The sequence below is a fragment of the Phodopus roborovskii genome, unplaced genomic scaffold (assembly GCF_943737965.1).
Source record: "Phodopus roborovskii unplaced genomic scaffold, PHOROB, whole genome shotgun sequence".
Taxonomy (NCBI): domain Eukaryota; kingdom Metazoa; phylum Chordata; class Mammalia; order Rodentia; family Cricetidae; genus Phodopus; species Phodopus roborovskii.
The window spans coordinates 4,059,346-4,079,446 of NW_026126423.1; the positions used below are offsets into that span (position 1 = coordinate 4,059,346).

A 20,101-nucleotide genomic window follows, 5' to 3' on the forward strand; every position below is an offset into this window, starting at 1 on the left:
TTTATTATGGAGAAATCCACCATGGAGCCCTCCCCCCCATCCTGGCAGAGGCAGTGAATTTCTCTAGGCACTTTCTTTTGTTAACAGCGTACAGCATTTGGTGTACAGGAAATACAAGCTATTTCTAGAGTTCTGACTTTTTCAAAATAGCTGGATACTAACTTTTTCCCAGATTTCTTTAGAAACACAAGATTTCTTAAAGCTTACAATTCTCCAAGTTGTAAGATAAATTTAGTAAAGGATGATAATAAAATAGTATATGGTTTCAAAAACTGAATTTAGCAAACTAACTTATTTTGTACCTTGTATATAAAGATAGCCTTTCCAGCATTTTTTCACTCAATATATAATTACAGAATAATTCATTATAACTTTTGGTATATTTGGATACTGAAGGAAAGACCTAAGACTTACCATTATACTTGGCTTACACCAATTTTTAAAGAATAAATTAAACCCTATACTTCTTAGGATGTGGTTGTAGAAAAAAAACTACACTTAAATGTCCAGATATTTTTGATTGCCTTTTGAAGTAGTCTACTAAGTGTGTGTGTGTGTGTGTTTCTTTAAGGTTTGGACAGAAGGGTAAAGCTCTTAGGATTGAAAGAGTCACCTATACTGGTAAAGAAGGCAAAAGCTCTCAGGGATGTCCTATTGCCAAATGGGTAAGTGTGACTTGTCAGTGCGTCTTACCCTTCTGTCTTGCTCATTTTGGTTGATTCAAGAATTGGCTTGGCCAAGTCACAGAGCATTGCCAGTTGGGATGAACATATCCTGTGTGTCATCTTGTATCCTTAAGGTTGAGTAGTTCTAAAATCATGAACAAACCATTAAGTTGAAGTAATTTAGTAGTAGAGGTCTGAAGCAGAAGTTCTCAACCTGTAGGTCAAGAGCCCTGGGGAAGGGATGGTCAAACAGCTCTTTCACAGGGGCCACCCAAGACCGTCGGGAAACATAGATATTTACAGTATGATTCATAACAGTAGAAAAATTTCAGTTGTGATTGGGTGGGTGTCATCACAACATGGCCATGGCCTTAGGAAGATTGAGAACCAGTGGTCTAAAGCATAGTCCTTAGATTGTGAAGAAACAGTCCTTAACCCTTTAAGCGCCACATCAATATTTATAATGCCACTTAATGGAAACCTCATCTAAGAACTTTTGTGCGGTTCTTGCTACAGCAGCAGCATTTAACTGCCCACACTGAACCAGGCATGGTCTGCTAGCCATTGAGGAATACTTTTGTACCATGACTTCTTGTGATAGTTGGTTAGATGATCATTTTGATCCAGACACAACAGTATGCATGTATATGCAAGTGGATATGGATTGGACCCAACTGACCTTTGTTCTGTCTGGGGTGGGGCGGGGCTGTTTGCGTGGGCTATTGATTCACACAGGTGATTCGGAGAGACAACCTTGAGGAGAAGCTCCTGTGTTTGGTTCGAGAGCGAGCTGGCCACAGCTGTGATGTTGCTGTGATTGTCATCCTCATCATGATATGGGAAGGGATCCCACGGCCTCTGGCTGACCAACTCTACTCAGATCTTAAAGAGACCCTGAGTAAATACGGTGCCCCCACTATTCGCCGCTGTGCCCTGAATGAAGAGTAAGTGGAGCTAAGACCCTTCCTACCCTCCAGGGGTGTAGTTCCGTTTCAACCAGGGTTCGAATTTGTCTGTTGATAAAGTGGGGATCACTTTTATTTCATAGTATGGTTTGCTAGAAGGAATGATTCGTGCGGAATTTTAGGGATATTCTGTGCACTTAGACCGTAAGTCATTACTCAGCAGCAGTTTCTGGTAATATCTCGGTGTCTGCACCCACGTGGCTTCAGTGTTACCATGATTTTTATTTTAGTTCTCATGCCATAATTTGGCACTCCTGATCAATGTGGCTTTACCACTTTAGTAAGCAAAATTAGGCTTTACTATAAATAAAATCATTTTAAGGCTTGTAAAAGTTCTATAGAAGTCATTTTTTCTACTCTGTAGTGGTTTTTGCAGTTCTTTAAATAGCCTACATTTGATCCCTGTCAATTTACTTGGTAAAGATTTTCTCCCCACAAAAGCTTTCTTGAGCCATATAATCTCACTGTCATTAAGATTACCTCAGGTGGTGGCTTATTGTTCGTCAACTTGACAGGATCTAGAATCACCTTGGAGACATCTCTGGGCATGATTCTGAGGGATTTTCTATAGATAGAGTTAATTGGGGTACACAGACCCAGTCTAATTGGGCTACACCTCTCCTAGCTGGAATCCACACTGAAGTGAATTTTGTTCTATAGCACGTGGATACTTATTTCCCAGCACCATTTTTTTTTCAAAAGGACTTCTCAAATTTGAATCTTGTTACATTTATCAAAATGTCAGATGGCTGTAGTTCTATTTCTGGGTCCTCTGTTCTTATCCATTGGTCTAATTGGTTTTGTATGAATACTGTAATGGTTTGTTCCTATCGCTCTGTAGTATAGTCTGAGGCCAGGTGTTGTTTTTTTCTGTTTAGGATTATTTTGGCTGTTTGGGGCTTTTTGCTTCCCTCTCAATTTGGGAATAATTTTTTTAAGGGTGTGAAGAATGTAATTGGAAATTTGGTGATTGCTTTCACTCTAGATCATTTTTATTAATATAGCCATTCTACAATACTGATCTCGAATTTCTTAATTGTCTTGAGCTTTTTAATATAGAGATCTTTCACCTCTTTGGTTAATTTTATTCATTTGTACTTTACATTATTTGAACTTGTGATTTTTTTCTTTCTTATCAAGTTCATTACTGCTATATAAAAGAGTTGAGAAAATTTCTTTGTTGACATTTTTTTTTTTTTGTAATTATCTGTGTGGGTGTTTTCATGTGAGTCCTAGTACTCACAGAGGCCAGAGGTGTTAAATACCCCTAGAGCTAGAGTTATAGGCAATTGTGAGCTACCTAATGTGGGTACTAGCAACTAAATCTGTATGTGCTATTTGCAAAATCCATTGAATTTTTTTTCATATTTCTTTTTTTGTATTCTGTACTTTCCTGAAAAGACTGAGCATTGAATTAAATAAGAATAGTGATATATAGGATCTTGCTTCATTTTTGGTTTGAGAAGAAATAGTCCCCGTGTAGTATATGTTGACTCTGACTTTACTGTGTACCCTTTATTGTGTTTGACATAGGTCTTCTATCCCTAGCTTCTTTAGCACTTCCCATTCAGGAATGTTGAACTTTCTCAAAATATTTTTGCGTGTCTGTTGAGATCATGTAATGTCTGTACTTATTTGTGTGTTGAGCCAATGCAATGTTGAGATGAAACCAACTCTGCCAAGCTGAATATCTTCATATGTTGTTCAGTATGGTGTACAAGCTTTGCCCATCTGTGTTCATCAGGGAAATTAGGTCAATAGTTTTGTTGTTGTTGTTGTGTCTTTTTTGACTTTAGGTGTCAGGGTAAATTGTAGAATAAGTTTGGTAATGTCCCTCCACCTTATCAAAATCTGGGTATATAACAATACATTTATAAGTAATGGACCAAGTGCATTTTAATTGAGCATGACAAATAATAATCAAACAGGTTTAGAACACCAAAAATAAGTGAGAACATTGAAGCACCCAACATTGTAACAAACAAAACATGGAAACAGTTATCTTTGACACCCATTACACAATTAAAGGTTGAAAGGGTAGAGTAATCCTTATCTCTTTAAGACATGAGAATGGCTCCATGGCTCAGAAGATACGATGGTGGAGTTTGCCAGACTGAGGCACTAGGGGATGCCCTTGAGAAGACAGTGTGGTATCTGTAATCTTGCATTGTGTCCTTTGATCTCAGGAGAACCTGTGCTTGTCAGGGCTTGGACCCAGAGACCTGTGGTGCCTCCTTTTCTTTTGGTTGTTCTTGGAGCATGTACTATAATGGATGTAAGTATGCCAGAAGCAAGATACCAAGGAAATTTAAGCTACTTGGAGATGATCCAAAAGAGGTTGGTTTGTTTCCTAATATATAACCTATTTCTCATATAGAATTAATGGGCATGGATGACCTGTCATTAACAGAAGGAATTTCATCTCAGATGAACCTACAAATTCTGGCTAAACTATAAGTACAAACTATTTTATAAGTCTGAAATGACTATGTATAGCAGCATAGATCATTCCTTCCTGTGAGCTGTCTTAGCCAGGCTTTCTACAACTGGGATTAAAAATACCATAACTAACATCACCTTGGGGAGGAAAGTGTGACTTCACCTTAAAGCTTGTGGCTCATCATCTAGGGAGATCAGAGCAGGAATCTGGAGGCATAGAACTATTGCTGAGGTCATGAATGAGTGTTGTTTGCTTGCTCCCTATGGCTTGGTTGGATCACTTTCTTTTATAGTACCCTGGACCACCAGCCCAACTGGGCACTGCCCACGTTGAGCTGGGTCCTCCCCTATCAATCAAGAAATGCCCATAGGGGCCCATTTTCTTCATTGAAGTTGCCTCTTTCAGGATGACTCTAGGTTATGTCAAGTTGACAAAAATTAGCCAGCACATAGGTCTTTACAGAATACCCATGTGAAAACTAAATTAGGTTAGGCTAGCTTGGCTAAAGAGTTGGCTCTGTAAAGAAAAGGCTGTCATATAGGCAAAAAGTCTTCCTGTGTAGCCCTGGCTGTCCTGGACCTCACTCTGTAGACCAGGATGGCCTGGAACTCAGAGATCTGCTTATCCCTGCCTCCCAAGTGCTGGCATTAAAGGTGTGTACCACCATGTCCAGCTTAGACAATAGATTTTTTTTTTTCTTGAGACAGAGTTTCTTTCTAGTTTTGGAGCCTGTTTTAGAACTCACTCTGTAAACCAGGCTGGCCTCAAACTCACAGAGATCTGCCTGCCTTTGCCTCCCGTGTGCAGTGGGATTAAAGGCATGCTCCACCACCACTCAGCAGACAATAGACTCTTGATGTTTATGATATCTGATTTCTCAATGTAAATTTACACTGTTGATATGTATAATGATGAGCTTCCATTTAACATTACTATTTTTCATTAGACAAGAACATACATGTTCATAATATATTAGGACAGATAAGAATTATTTGCATACTAAAAGTTGTCCTGCTTGAAGGTCTGATATACTGGGAATTACTGTGACAATGTGAATCATGCTGACAAGGAAGGACAAAAATATTGTGGGTTTATAGATAGTATGTAAATACTGTTTTTAAAACAAGGATGACTTATTTTAAAGGAAACTAAATTGGGATTTGTGATGTCATTCTCTCCAAGTCTGAATTATGGAAGGCATGCTTATACTATTTCTAGTCAGTCACAAGATTTAAGTTACTGTAATAGATGTATTTGAGTAACTAAAACGGGTCAATTTTAGTATACATGTTCTGTTCAAATAAAATGAGCGTTGATTTCTCATTGAAGTCATCAAGTTTTTTTTATCTCTTAAAACACAGATTCTTTGAAAAACATAATTTTAGATTGTAGGATATAAGAGCGTTTGAATCTGTGTGTAAGTTTGCCAAATGATTTAAAAATCTCAATCTATTGGCCCATGTGTATTATTTCATTCCATACACTATGCTGAATGTTAAGTGTAGTTAAAATACATGCATGGTTATTAAATTCAATATATTCCTCTAAAAAGGAGGATATAATATTAACTAAAGGTAAATAATCTAAGTTTTCTCAAAGGATCCTTTCTCAGGCAGGAATGTGGCACAGCCATCTACTTACCTATATTTACAGGAGATGTCTGCATTTCCTGATGTGTGTGCCATGCATTTGTGTGGGCAGCATAATTATTATGTATATTGTGCTCCCGAGTGTGTATCGCACCACATACATGAAGGTACCATGGAGTCTAGAAGAAGGCATGTGATGAACTGGGACTGAGTTATAGGTGGCTGTGAGCTGCCCAGATATAGTGAGAGGAGCCAAGCTTGGGTCCAAGAAGAGCCCCGGTGTCTGAACTGCTGAGCTATCACTCCAGCTTCCCAAATCGTGTTTAACAGTAGTAATTTTAAAATGAGAATGTGTTGATCAGGAGTGGTGGCGCATGCCTTTAATCCCAGCACCGCAGAGGCAGGCGCATCTCTGTGAGTTTGAGGTCAGCCTGGTCTACAGAGTGAGTGCCAGGACAGCCAGGGCTACACAGGGAAACCCTGTCTCCTGAGTATGTCAGTGGGAATTTATGCCACTTCGGAAGCCTATCTGAAAACCTTTTCTTTATAAGCGTGGGGTATGGAGAACATAAAAAAGTTTCCCTTTCAAGTAAACTGTTCAGTTTTTAGACAAATGTAGGTGTTCATCTTCTTTAATGAACAATTGAATAATGAAAACAAATGTGTTCCTGTGAACTGTCTGGCTTACCACCACACCACAAGCATAGGGCAGAGATTCAGTCCATCTTACCAAAGCCCAAGTAACTGGCTACCAGATAGATAGCCTCACATTCATATTAGTCACTATATATAAAGGAAAACACTATACACTTGGAAATAATACAACTGACTTGTGTCTAAACACACAGGTTTACATATTCATGTTTAATTGAAAATTTGTTGAATTATTTAATACAGGAAGAGAAACTAGAATCTCATTTGCAAAACCTGTCTACTTTAATTGCTCCAATATACAAGAAGTTTGCACCCGATGCATACAATAATCAGGTAAGTTTAAGTGATTATTGGTGATTCAGACTTTGTTCATTATTTGTAGCCTATTGAGTCCCCAAGTATTTTTGAAGGAGTGATTTCTTTTTAACCTTCTTTTGTAAGTTTCATTTTTCCTTTTCTTCATGTTTACAAGTGCTACCCTATATATGCATGCTATATATTGCATCCCCTGGAACTGGAGTTATAGACAGACAGTTGTAAACCACAATGTGGGTACAGGGTCTCTACAACAGTGAGTGCTCTTCTCTGCTGAGCTGCCTCTGCAGCCCACCTTTCCTCTTAACTGTTAAAACTACTTGAAGAGCTGTTTCTAGTGTATGAATTTTTCCATCAAAAAGGCATTCTTTTTGTCCTTTCAGATTTAAAAACAAAGTATTAGTCTTAACCGATGTTTTATCTACTAATTTATCTTCAGGTAAAGATTCTGTTGAATGTATTTAATTCATATGGCCTTGAGTATGCCGTCTGCTTTCACAGGATTATCTATCTCTATATCTATAAACTGTGTGTTACATTTATTATGTATGGGTTCAGATGTCAGATTTTTGTTAGACTTTGTCTCCATGAGGAAAGCCAAATACAGCCAGATAGTGATGATTCTTTAATCCCAGCACTCGTAAAGCAGTGGCAGAAGATCTCTTTGAGTTCGAGGCCAGCATGATTTATAGAGCAAGTCCTAGAACAGGCTCCAAAGCTACCTAGAAAGTCTTGTCTCTAAGAGAGAGAGAAAAAAAAAAGTCAAATGCAAAAACATGGTGCATTTGCTTATTATACAAGTACTAGACCCCCCAGTTTGCTAGGTGATGATGTCAGAAATTGCTCCAGATTGATTCCCACAACAAAATCAGTTCAATGAACTCAAATTGAGACCTGTTTATGACCACACAGAGACATAAAGAGATCAGGGTAAATTTTATGTGTTTAGAAATAAAACACAAAAAGCAACTGTCATAATAAATACTAGGGAGAGATATACATAGAAGGAAAACTGTTCCTGACATCAGCCTGTAGGGACCATTCATGCTCCAACTCTGTGCTGCAGGTAAGGAAGTATGAAGTGACTGGCTTTTTATTTTTGAAAAAACTTAGACATTTTGGATAGTATCTATATTTATAAGTTTCATCTATACAGATTTTCTTCCATCTCGTACATTTTCTTTTTTACATGGGTTGCTTCCTTGATTATATAGAAGACTTTAAACGTGATACAATCCCCATTTGTCTGTATGGTGGGTCTGACCAAAGCAGGTGGGAAAACCCCAGAGACTGGCAGAAACTTCAGGGAATGAAGAGTGTGGGCCTGGCTTTGTTTATAGCAGTGTTTACGTGGGTATACATAGATCCCTAAATGCCACTTTGCATCCGCTCATGGGCAGGAAGGTTACAGTTAGGAATATATGCTACGATAACTATTATTGTGTGCATGTGTGTATATATTTCACTGAGAATTGGTGGGAAACAGGCCTTGAAGTTCGAAGAGCAGGAAGGAGGGGGAAGGGGGAAATCTGGGACCTGGCAGGGTAAGCCCGTGGTAGAGTGCTTACTTCAACATGTGAAGCCTTGAGTTTGGTCCCTGGCATCACACATGCCCATGGATGTCTTCCTCAGTAATCTTGTCACGTGAAACTTTTCCGTGTTCTAGTGTATACTCTATTTTTTTGTCGTCATTCCATCATTTCCTAGATATAATGCCTAGGTATTAGTTTCTAGGGCAAAAGTAAAAACTGTTCTGAATTACCTTCCCACTCGCACATAATTTTTTCCAGATTGAATATGAACATAGAGCTCCAGAGTGCCGTTTGGGTCTGAAGGAAGGCCGACCATTCTCAGGGGTCACTGCATGTATGGACTTCTGTGCTCACGCCCACAGAGACCTGCACAACATGCCAAATGGCAGCACATTGGTAAGTGACACCCATGATCCTAGCAGCATCTGCAGGTGAAAAGCATGGGCTGTGTGGGGCCGGCTCAGGACAGATGTAAATTGTGTTCCAAAGTAACCCTCTTGGTCACTACTAGCATGCTCATTAACAGAGCGGCGCGTTAGTAGAAATGTTGGCAACCTCAAGAGAGTTTGGACATCCTAGCACTAATTAATCTAAATCAGGTTTACACATTGTTATTTCCAGGGACTTATCAAGAAAACTAAAACTGGGGCTGGAGAGACAGGCTAGTGGTTTAAAGTGTTTGCTACTCTTGTGGGGGACCTAAGTTCCAATCCCCGCACCCATGGCTCAGAACCACCTGTAATTCTAGGTCGAGGGATTTGGTACATTCTTCTGGCTTTTGTAGTCATGCTAACTCATGTCCATAAAAACAAAACATCCGTACATACAGTTAGAAATCTTTTTTTAAAAAAATCAAATTTCGACTTTAGGTATGTAGTGAATTATAACGAAACAACTGGGAAAAGAAAACACACACATGGGTGCACTACTGAAATACAAATGAAAAGTGTGTTATCACTGCCACAGTGATAGCTGTAGAAGCTCTTCAGCCAGAAAAGTACTTGCCTTCAAGCCTGAAGAACTGAATCAGATCCCCTGCACCAATGGGAAAAAGCAGGCATCTTTAATCCCAGCATAGGGGAAGCAGAGACAGCAGGATCTCTAAGGCTTGCTATCCAGCCAACCGGGCAGATCAGTGTACTTCAGGCTTAGTGAGAGAGATAGATACTCTGCTACCCCAAAACTAAGGTGGGAAGTAATTGACACCCAGTGTCATGCTCACGGCACAGGTACAAGGAGTCCAAAGGAGCTCATCGTGCCTACATATTACAGTGGACACTGGATTAATATGTCCTCGGTCATAAACACACTTAGATCCAGGAAAACAATCTGCTCATCACCCTGGTCAGCCATTGGTGGCCGCTATATTCTGACATTTGGAAGAAACAATAGCTCAGTCATGTAGCCAAGTTTTCATTCTAGTGAGATGATTGCAGTGGGAACTGAGTCAGCCCACCTGTGAACAGGGCAAGGTGGAAAGGCACTCTAGATGAGAATTGAGTAGTGATAAATATGCGTGAGAAATGTATGCAGAGACATGAGTTTGGGAAACATGCTTCATAATTCCTTAGTCATCTGGAAAGATCACATTCCTTTTAGAGGGTATCTCCTACTCATTTTTATGTCTACTTGTCTTTTAGGTCTTCTTTTCTTCATTTATCATTTAGCAAAAGAAAATTACATTTAAAGTATTAAAGCAAAAGAGGATATGTGCAACTATGCATGAATTATATCCATGACCAGATCATTTTTCATTTTTATTTCATTTTATTTTATTTGGCATCTTGTAAATTTTTTCATCTTCCTTCCTTTTTCTTTTTCTTTTCTTTCTTTCTTTTTTTTTTTTTTTTTTTTTTTTTTTTTTTTTGCATGGGGGTTGAGTTCAAGTGTAGACTTGCCAGTATTAGAATTTGCTCTACAGATTAGGCTGGCCTCAAATTCATAGAGATCACTTGCCTTCTTTGTTCAGGGATTAAAGTCATGTGCCATTAGTGCCTATAGCACAAACAATAAAAACCCAAAGACAGATATTGTGGTTCAAGCTGAAGATCAGAAAAGCAAAGCAGCCAACCACTAGAGAGTTCTCACCTCTACAAAATCTTCAGACTGAAGAGAGAGTTCCTGTCTCATCTAGCCTTCTATTCCTCTCTAGTGCTGGGATTAAAGGTGTGAGTCACCACCGCCTGGCCTGTATGGCTGACTAGTGCACTTAAATTTGCACTCTGAACTTCAGGCAAGCTTTATTTGTTAGATCATAAACAAAACATCACCACAACTGCCCAGCTGTAAGGTTTCTTGAACATAGGAAATTTTTTAAATGTGGACAGTTAGGAGTCGGGTCTGAGGGAAGAAGAACTGTGTTGAGCTATCACCGTTCCTCACACCACTGCTCATGGTGGTCACATGGTTAGAAGCAGGCTGTAGCTTCTTGAAAGAAATGATCTGCCATGCATGTTTAATATGTGTGAAACGGGAGATCACATCATTTCATCTGGAAGAAGTATGTCTTCCTCCCCTGGTTCTAGCTAAAAGTGCAGGGCAGTCACTTCTCGGTGACTGCTGATTGACTTGGAAAGTACAAAGGGGGAGCTTGTGTTTTCTCTCTGTCCTCCACTTGTACATTATCCTCATTAGTAACAGGCGGGTCTGGTTTTGATAGTGCGCATGTCCCTGATCTATGCAGGGAGAAACCCTAGCATGTCCACACTTTGTCCTGACCTGCCATTGAGCCTGGAACCTTTCCCCTCCATCAGGTCTGCACCCTCACTAGAGAAGACAATCGAGAAATTGGAGGAGAACCTAAGGATGAGCAGTTGCATGTATTACCAATGTACAAAATCTCTCCTGTGGATGAGTTTGGGAGCACTGAAGGTCAGGAGGAAAAGATACGAAAGGGGTCCATTCAGGTCCTGAACTCTTTTCGGAGGAAAGTGAGGATGTTAGCGGAGCCGGTCAAGAGTTGCCGACAAAGAAAACTGGAAGCCAAGAGAGCTGCAGCTGAAAAGCTTTCTTCCCTGGAGAACTGCTCAAATAAGAATGAAAAGGAGAAGTCTTCCTCACGAACAAAGCAGATGGAAACTACAAGCCAAATGAAACAGCTGCCAGGTGAACTCCGTGTGACATTTGTGGCCTTATGTGCTGGGTGAATCCTGGGGGGGGGGTGTTAACATCGTGGTCTGAGTCTTTACCACAATATTCCCCCAAGTAGCCTGGTTCAGGCTGTACTGGAGTTGTCAGAGAGTAGGTGAACCATCTATCTCAGAGTAGAGACATCGGGGTTGTTCTATATGTAACAAATAACAAAACATTTAGACTGGTCGTTTATGTGTCAAAAGTTATGTAAATCACGCAGTGACAGTTCGCCAAGTTGAAGAAGGGAGCATTTGAGCACGATAGGGATCACAAGACTTTGAGTTAAATAAATATGTAAGAAACTATGCAAGTAAAGCCTCTCAGAATGCAAAACAGTAGAAGAAAAGAGAGAAATCTTAGGATGACTCCAAGTCATTAAGCCTAGATAATTAAATAGTACTATAGTGAAATGTGTTTGAAAGTACACTTTACAGGGTAGAGGGTAAGCTGAATATATTTTTTTCATAGACAAGTTTGATCGGGTTAGCTAAGGACCCACACTCACCAGAAGAGTTTCTGTCTATGGTAATAATAATAGAGAATAGGCCCAGAGCCCCTTGCCTTATGCCTACAATTAGAGCTACTAAAAAGAAATCCAGTTTTTACAAAGTATATTTATAGGCTTGACCCTCAATGACAAGAATGTTCTTTAAATTTAGCTTACCGCAGATTTGCTTACAAATGGTCCTCTTTGCTTGGAGAGATGAAAATCCCCTTCTTACTGGTTTCTGTGGTGGAAAACTGTTTGTGTCTCGGAATCTGCAGGTTGTTTTAACAGTTTACAGCTTACAAGCCAGAACTTTCTACAAGGTGCTCTTTATAACTGTGTAAACTTCCTCCCTAGGAGATGTTCTCATGAAGTAGTGTTACGTGCACTTTCCTGCCAGCCTGGTCCCACTGCCGTGTCAGCCCCAAATAACACGCAGAGACTCTGTATTAATTATGAAACTGTTGGCCAGTTACTAGCATTTCTTATTGGCTAGCTCTGTCTTAAATATTAACCCATTTCTATCAATCTAAGTATTTCCATGTAGTCTTGGCTTACTGGGAATGCCGGACCTGCATCTCCTTTGCCTGCTACATCTCTGCAGAGAAGAGAGCCATTTCCTCTTTGTCCCTGCTTATATTCTGATTCTGCCCAGATGTCACTTCCTGCCTGTCTGTACAGACCTCCTGACCTCTATGGTTAGCTAATGGAAGTATCTGCCATGCTACATCACTTCCTGCCTGGCCAACCAGTGTTTTATTCATCAGCCAATAAGACGTATACAGAACATTCCCCATCATCTCTTTTCTGTCTAAATAAAAGAAGGGTTTTAACTTTAACATAGCAATTATTAAGTTATTAAGCAAAAACTATAATTACAATATTTAGTCCACTGACCAATTGTATAAGATCCTTTTTAGGTAAAGATGAATGACATTCTTGTCATTTTATTTATGTAACCAGTTCTGTCATATGCCAGACAATTGAGAAGTAAAACAAAACAGGTCCCCTCCTCTAGGAACAGTAGAGGTAAGGGAGGCACTCAACAGTACAGTACTGCTTTATCAAACTATGTTTGCATTGAAGATGAGGAAGGACATGGGCTAAGTTGAAGAAGGGTAGGGAGATAGTCAGAGAGGCCTTTTGAATGACTCTGGTGGATTTACATTTTCCTTACTTACAAAATGTAGTATTAAAAGTTCAGTGTTTATCCTAATACTTAAAACACAACAGATTATGCTTGCCTATGTTCAGAGCCCTGGCTTCCCATTATCCTTGCTAGGGGGATTGAGTATGCTGTTACATATACTTAAGTATATCCACTAGAGTTCTTAAAATAACAATGAATGCATTTGTCCCTGCTCTCTTTTTAGAACAATTGCGGCCTTCAGGATCTGTCATACAGCAGCCACAGCCACTCCAGAGGCAACTTCAGCAAGTGCAGCGGCCACCTCAGCCACAGCATATCTTGTCCAGTAACTCTCAGTCTGAGTCCGTTGGCTCTTACTCCACCAACCCATACATGAGACGGCCCAATCCGCTTAATCCTTATCCAAGTTCTTCACACACTGCAGATATGTATGGAGATACCAACCATGCAAACCTTTATCCCACCTCATCTCAAGCTGCAGGCTCATATTTGAGTTCTTCTGACTCCATGAACCCCTACCCTGGGCTTTTCCATCAGAATAACCAATATGCAGCATATCAGTGCAATGGGAATGTGTCAGTAGACAACTGTTCTCCGTTCTTAGGGTCTTACTCCCCCCAGTCTCAGCCTAGGGATCTGTATAGATATCCAAGCCAGAACCATCTCCCCAAGCTGAACCTACCACCCATCCACACACTTTACCAACAGAGGTTTGGAGACAGTCCCTCTAAGTACTTAAGTTACGGAAACCAAAACATGCATCGAGATGCCTTCAGCGACTGTACCATAAAACCGAATGTACATCGCCTAGCAACATTTCCTCCTTACCCCACCCCCGAGATGGATGGCCATTTCATGGGAGCTGCCTCCAGATTACCATACAGCATGAGCAATCCAAACACAGACTACAGAAACAGCGAGCATCATCCACCTTCTCACACTATCCACAGCTACCCCCCTGCAGCTTCGGGCTTGACGACCAGCTCCAGTCAAGCCTTCCACAACAAGGAGACTGACATGCTCTCCCGCGCAGCTAATGGGCTATCAAGGGTGCTTCCTGGGCTTAATCATGATAGCACTGCTCCTGCCCAAAGTCTATTACACAATATGACTGAGAGCAGTCAGGAGAAGCAGCCTGGGGCAGCAGGCCAGGGTGCAGCTTCTTCCGTGGAGGACAATGATGAGGTTTGGTCAGACAGTGAGCAGAGCTTTCTGGATCCTAACATTGGAGGGGTGGCTGTGGCTCCAGCTCACGGATCCATTCTCATTGAGTGTGCAAAGCGAGAGCTTCATGCCACAACCCGAATAAATAATCCCGACCGGGCTAATCCCACCAGGATCTCACTTGTATTTTACCAGCATAAGAATTTGAATGAGCCAAAGCATGGCTTGGCTCTCTGGGAAGCCAAAATGGCTGAAAAGGCCCGAGAGAAAGAGGAAGAGTATGAAAAGTATGGACCAGACCATGTGTCTCAGAAAAGCCATGGCAAAAGGGTAAAACGTGAGCCCACAGAGCTGCAGGAACTTTCTGAGCCCAGTTACCTGCGCTTCATCCAGTCTCTTGCTGAGAACACAGTGTCCCTGACCACAGACTCCACGGTGACTACATCTCCATATGCCTTCACTCAGGTCACGGGGCCTTACAACAGATATGTATGATGCTGTCCTTTATGCCAGGCCACTAAGAACATCCTGTCAGTAGTACAGTTCTCTTGGCATGGGCAGTTGGGACAGGTCACAGCATCCACGACAAATGCTGTGTGTGGGTGGGTGTGTGTGGGAGTGGGTGGGTGTGGGTGTGTGGTTGGGTGCGTGTGTGTTTGGGGGAGGGTGTCAGCTCACCAGCAAAATAGGGATTAATTTTACCATTGCACTTAATCTCTACTGACTTCCCAAGCGGTCACTGATGGCATTCAGGAAAAAGACCAAAGCATCCTATGCAAAGGGAAGGCAGAAAGAAAGTGCTCCACAGTTTATATTTTCAAAACCACTGGTTCTCTTACTGGCTGATGTCATATGTGTGTGAGATGCTCCCTCTTTCGACACTCCATACATGTGACCCCTTCTAATACCAAGTGTGCAGAGTCATGGGACACAGTTCTGTAGTCGTACGGTTGCTGGAATCATCTGGTGCTGATCTCCAATGTTCTGAATACTGGAATTATGGCTCTTTAACATGCAGTTTTTACTGTAATCTCGATATTAACTTATTTATCAAAGTAGCTACAAGAAGTTTAAGTGAATAATGGCAAAACACTGAATTTGTTTGGGTGTGACGTGAAATGGTGCTACAAAAATGGTGTCTTTAATAGCTGAAAAGTCAATGCCTTCTTCCCATGCGGCCAGTGCAGTGGGTGCCCTTGAAGAGCTAGGGCGCCTTTCATTTACATTTCTGTCTTAATTACTTATTCTTATACAGCTTAGTTTTTAAAAATGTGGACATTTTAAAGGCCTCTGGACTGTGCTCATCCAGTGATGTCCTTGTAGGACTATAAACATTATGTGTACATATACACATTTTTATATGTGCAAATATATGTATATTGAAATATTTTAAGTGGTGTTTTAGAAGCACTTTGCCTACCTAAGCTTTGGCAACTTGAACAATGCTAAGGTACTGAGATGTTTAAAAAAAAAAAAAAAAAAAAAAAGTTTACTTTCATTTAGGATTAAAGGTTTATTTTTTTTAAAAAAAAGGAAAGCTTTTAAAACATTTGCTTTTAGCCATGTATCTGCTCATGAGCAGTATTCATTGTTGACACGGCCTGTGAAATCCAAACCGAAGGTGAATGGATGTGTTGGTCTACAAAATACATGCTCCCTGGTGCTTATCTTCCGTGCTATACTATAAACAACGGGATGACAAGCTCATTGCTTCTGTGTGTACAGCTGGATTCTCCCTTAACTGCAGGCAATAACTAACGGCATGCCACAGACCCAGCCAAGTTGTCCATTTAAGTCCACACTGCCGTGCATCTGTATGTCCAGGACAGCAGGCTGCCTTTGGGTTACTCACGCATTGCAATGCCATTGCTTTGCTTAAGTCCCCTCCTAACCAGGAAGCTAGAGTGGACTGATGCCTGCACAAGATGAGCAGACAGGGTTCCGTAATCTGTCAGTTACAAAACAAAACAAAAACCCTAAATAACAGGCAGCTGGTTTGCTGTGGTGATTTTAAATCATAAATTTGTATAAAAAGATGAAAGAGTTGTATAGTAAATTAAATTGTAAAACAAAACTTTTTTAATGCAATGCTTTAGTATTTTAGTACTGTAAAAATATTAAATATATACAATATGTGTGTATATATATATATGTTATATATATATATGAGATTGAAGCAAAATTCACATCATGATGGTGCTACTCAGACTGCTACAAATAAGATGCCAATGTGAGCTAAGAATTGATTAAAAGTTTGAGTGATGTTCCTATTTGTCATATACCTCAACACTAGTTTGGCAATGGGATATTGAACTAAGTGAAAGCTTATAGCATTGTATACCACCATTTTTTAAAAGTCTTTTTTTATTATTATTATTATTAAAGCATACCGTTTTCAATACTTGATTTCTTAGCAAGTATAACTTGAATTTCAAACTTTTTGTTCTAAAAATTCAGGGATATTCAGCTCGTTCTCCTTATGCCAACATATCATCTGTGTTTATGTAAAGTTGTCAGTTAATATATTCTTTTTTTTCAGGGGTTTAAGTCTTTTTTCTTGAATCCCTCCCATTTTGCTTGTACATGATAACTGAAACTAATTTTGTAAACCTGTCAGCTTTTAATTATAAAGAAAAGCATTTTTAAAGTTTGGAAAGTTTTGATGTTTTTTTAACAAAGTAAAAAGTTTAAAATAGAGTGCACTGACCTGATAAAGGGAAACTTGTGAAGTAAGTGAGGTAAAAGGTCAGTACAGGGCTGTTGGCCAAATCCACAGAGGTTTTTGATCTAGGAATGATTACAGGTTCATATCCATGAGTGTCTCCAAACAGTCCTGGAACCTGGTGGTGTGCTGTGCAATAAATAGGACTCTGTTACATTGTGGCCTAAATACAGTGTTGCTCACTAGCTTTTCAAAGAAATAGCTTTGTGATCAGTGGAGAACTTTGTAATTTATTGGCCACATTTTGTCATTAGAAGTTTCAGAATGTCTGCTTTGCACACAAAACCACAAGTTTAATGGTTTCCATACCATGATGTTGAATCTATGACATCAGGTTCCTGCAGGTGCGTTTGGCAATCTTGAGCCAGCCATCCATAAGGAATGTTTGCTTTACATGTCACCCACTGTCATTTGTCAAACTGCTGGCGAACAGGAGCAGGGAAGTGTGGTTTTTTTTTTTTTTTTTTTTTTTTTGAGAGGATGAGTTGTGTAGGAAGAGAGGCAATTAAATGACACCCAGCCTCTCTCAGAGCAAATGGAAAGCAGATCAGAGATTTGCTTCTATAGGAATAGGTTGACTACAGAGCCATACTTGAAAGTGCTTCTGCATGGTGTCAACATTACTTGAATGAATTTTTCATCCTGATTGACGCACAGTGATGTATAGTTCACTTTACAAGGTAGTGCTTAACTTGTTAGGAAAATCTTTTGCAGTTTGACACTAAGATAATGAACTTCGGTGCGCATTTTTCTATGGTTTATTTTTTTAACTTAGTTTCATTCATGAGATGTTGGGTTTGTTTATAAAACCTGAGGACGGTTATAAATACTGTAAGTATTGTAATGTTATGCAGGCTATTTGAAAGCTGTTTATTATTATATCATTCCTAATAATGCTATGTGAGTGTTTTTAATAAAATTTATATTTATTTAATGCACTCAAAGTGTAGCACTGCTGAAGTTTCTGTCCCACAAATAGAAGTGGGTTTTGTTGTTTTACAGATACTTTTCCACACAGTTCTTCCCCGTGTAAAACTAAGTCGAAATGGATAACCCAAAGCTGTTTCTCTAGTCAGGAGATGCCCTCATCACCCCTTTCTCTGCTCATTTCCAGCCTATTTCCTTTGTACATGTAGATGGGTAATTAAGAATGGAGTGACCACAGCAGCTGGTCCTAGGTTGTCATTTTAGCTCAGCCATCAGCTGATCCATATCCACAGGCTTATGTCCCAGTCTGTAATCTCAGCCTGTTTATGGTCACTCTGAAATGTCCACTTCCTGACTATTAAAGGCCTCCAAGGGTCTGCTACAGGGAAGGTGCCTGAGCAGTACCAGATGCACCTGTCCCGTGTGGCTTCCAGGGGCTTTGAGTCAACCCTGCCCTCAGCCCCGTCTACTGTAGGCTTGTGAGTCAGTTTGCAGTCCCCATGCACTCTGGCTGCAATGCTTCCCAGATCCCAGGAGAGTCTTACAGCCTACCTCGTCCCAAATTAGAGGGCACTCATTTCCATCATGCCTTTAATAAAGGAATTCCCTCTTTCATATTTCTTTTCTGTTGGCCTAGGAACAAATTTGACTCAAGTGGTACAAGCTAAGGCCCCTAGTAACCTTTAGCTCGCTAACAGATGCCTCCAGGATTGCTCCAAGCCAGCAGGCAGCAGCCCATCACAGTTTTAAAAGTTGAATCTTCTGGGCATACACTATCATGATCCATCATCTATCTAAACCTCTGCAAATCCCCACTGTCCTCCTTTGCAAGGTTAGGAGTGATGGGACACTACACACCTCAATGCTTTTCCTGCTAGCTCCCTCCACACCTGATCCCCCTGACCTTCAGAAGCTGGGGGTGTCGTCAGCACAATGCAGAAGGCATGCAGCTGAGCTTGCAGAGGACTTGTAAGGATGGACAGCTGGGAATGACAGATGTACAAGCTGTCAAGGAGCTTTATTAGCTGCTTGCCTCTCCTAGAACCACCAAGAACAAAGCTGTGCAAAGCTGCCCTTAGAGTAGAACCTGCTACCTCCCTGAGCCTCGAGCTGCTTTAAGACACAACAGTTCCCCCCACTGGATAATTCTACGTTAGCTTTAGCTCCTGCCTAATCTGCAGGAGAACCATGACGTGTGAGAAATGATTTGATTAAAAAGAGTCATGCCCCGAGAGCTCTAAATTGGTGCTGTTGGTTTAAAAAGCCATCTGGAGGAGAGTGTTCTGTCAGAAAAGGAGGATGGGGTTGCATTTCTCTCTAGAATTAAGACTAGGGCTGACCCTGATCCGTGACACAGTTCCTTCTTGACTTCTGTCACTCATCTGGCCAGGGGGCCCATGTACTTTCTGCTTACTTACATCCCTCCCTCCTCCCTTCCCTCCACGAGAAAATGAACACAAAGAATACTTAGAAAGGAATTAACTGCAATTTACATTATTCCAGTTTTAGCAGTGTGCTTCAGAACAAAGATTCTTTTGTTCAGATACATTTGAGGCCACCTGTCTAAATACCCTTCTTACCAGGTAATTTCTCACAGATTTCTCTGGTTGTCTGCACCAGGCGATTTCTTTAAAGGGGCCGCTCTTCCTAACATACACGTGCGATGAAAATGCTCTTGGCAGCTTCTCTTTCTGCAGCTTCAATGATGCTTAATCTACTCAAGTTGACACTTCACTTTCTAATCAATTCTTAATTCAAGCTGAAATGAGAGTTCTACTTAGGTATTGGGTGAAATACTAATTACAGAAAAGCACCTTGCTGCCTCTCCCCTCTAGATGCATCCAGATGGGTTGAATTCCCAGGCCTGAGGATTCATAGGCAAAAAAAAAAAAAAAAAAAAAAAAAAAAAAACCAACCTTGCTTATAGCCCTTGCATAGGAGAAATGTGTGTTAATATGATGCTCTAAGCCAGTGGTTCTCAACCTGTGTGTTGCAACTCTGTTGGCAAATCTCTATTTGCAAAATATATTTACATTGCAATTCATAACAGCAAAATTACAGTTATGAAGTAGCAACAAAAACAATTTTATGGTTGGGGGGTCACAACAACATGAGGAACTTATTAAAAGGTCTAAGTGTTACAAAAGTTGAGAATCACTGCCTTAACCCGTCTCACAGTGCCCATTTGTTACTGTTTGAGACAGGATCTCTCTATGTATTCCTGGCTGTTTTAGAGCTCACTGTGTAGGCCAGGTTAGCCTCAAACTCAGAGATCTCCTGCCTCTGCCTTCCAAGTACTGGGATTAAAAGTGTGGGCCACCATGCCCTACCACAGTGGCCTTTAAAAAATTTTATGTGC

General features: G+C 40.5%; 1 protein-coding gene across 2 annotated transcripts in view; it reads left to right on the forward strand.

The window, feature by feature from the left end:
- Nucleotides 1-14,702, forward strand: part of Tet2 (tet methylcytosine dioxygenase 2) — a 76,541-nt gene extending 61,839 nt beyond the window's left edge. For both annotated transcript variants that reach the window (XM_051185463.1, XM_051185464.1), the window contains 7 exons: nt 572-665; nt 1,401-1,609; nt 3,817-3,967; nt 6,557-6,646; nt 8,419-8,556; nt 10,914-11,265; nt 13,153-14,702. In XM_051185463.1, the coding sequence (XP_051041420.1) occupies nt 572-665; nt 1,401-1,609; nt 3,817-3,967; nt 6,557-6,646; nt 8,419-8,556; nt 10,914-11,265; nt 13,153-14,588 (2,470 nt within the window). In that variant the 3' untranslated portion in view covers nt 14,589-14,702. The remainder of the gene's footprint in view (nt 1-571; nt 666-1,400; nt 1,610-3,816; nt 3,968-6,556; nt 6,647-8,418; nt 8,557-10,913; nt 11,266-13,152) is intronic.
- The last annotated feature ends 5,399 nt before the right edge of the window (nt 14,703-20,101 follow it).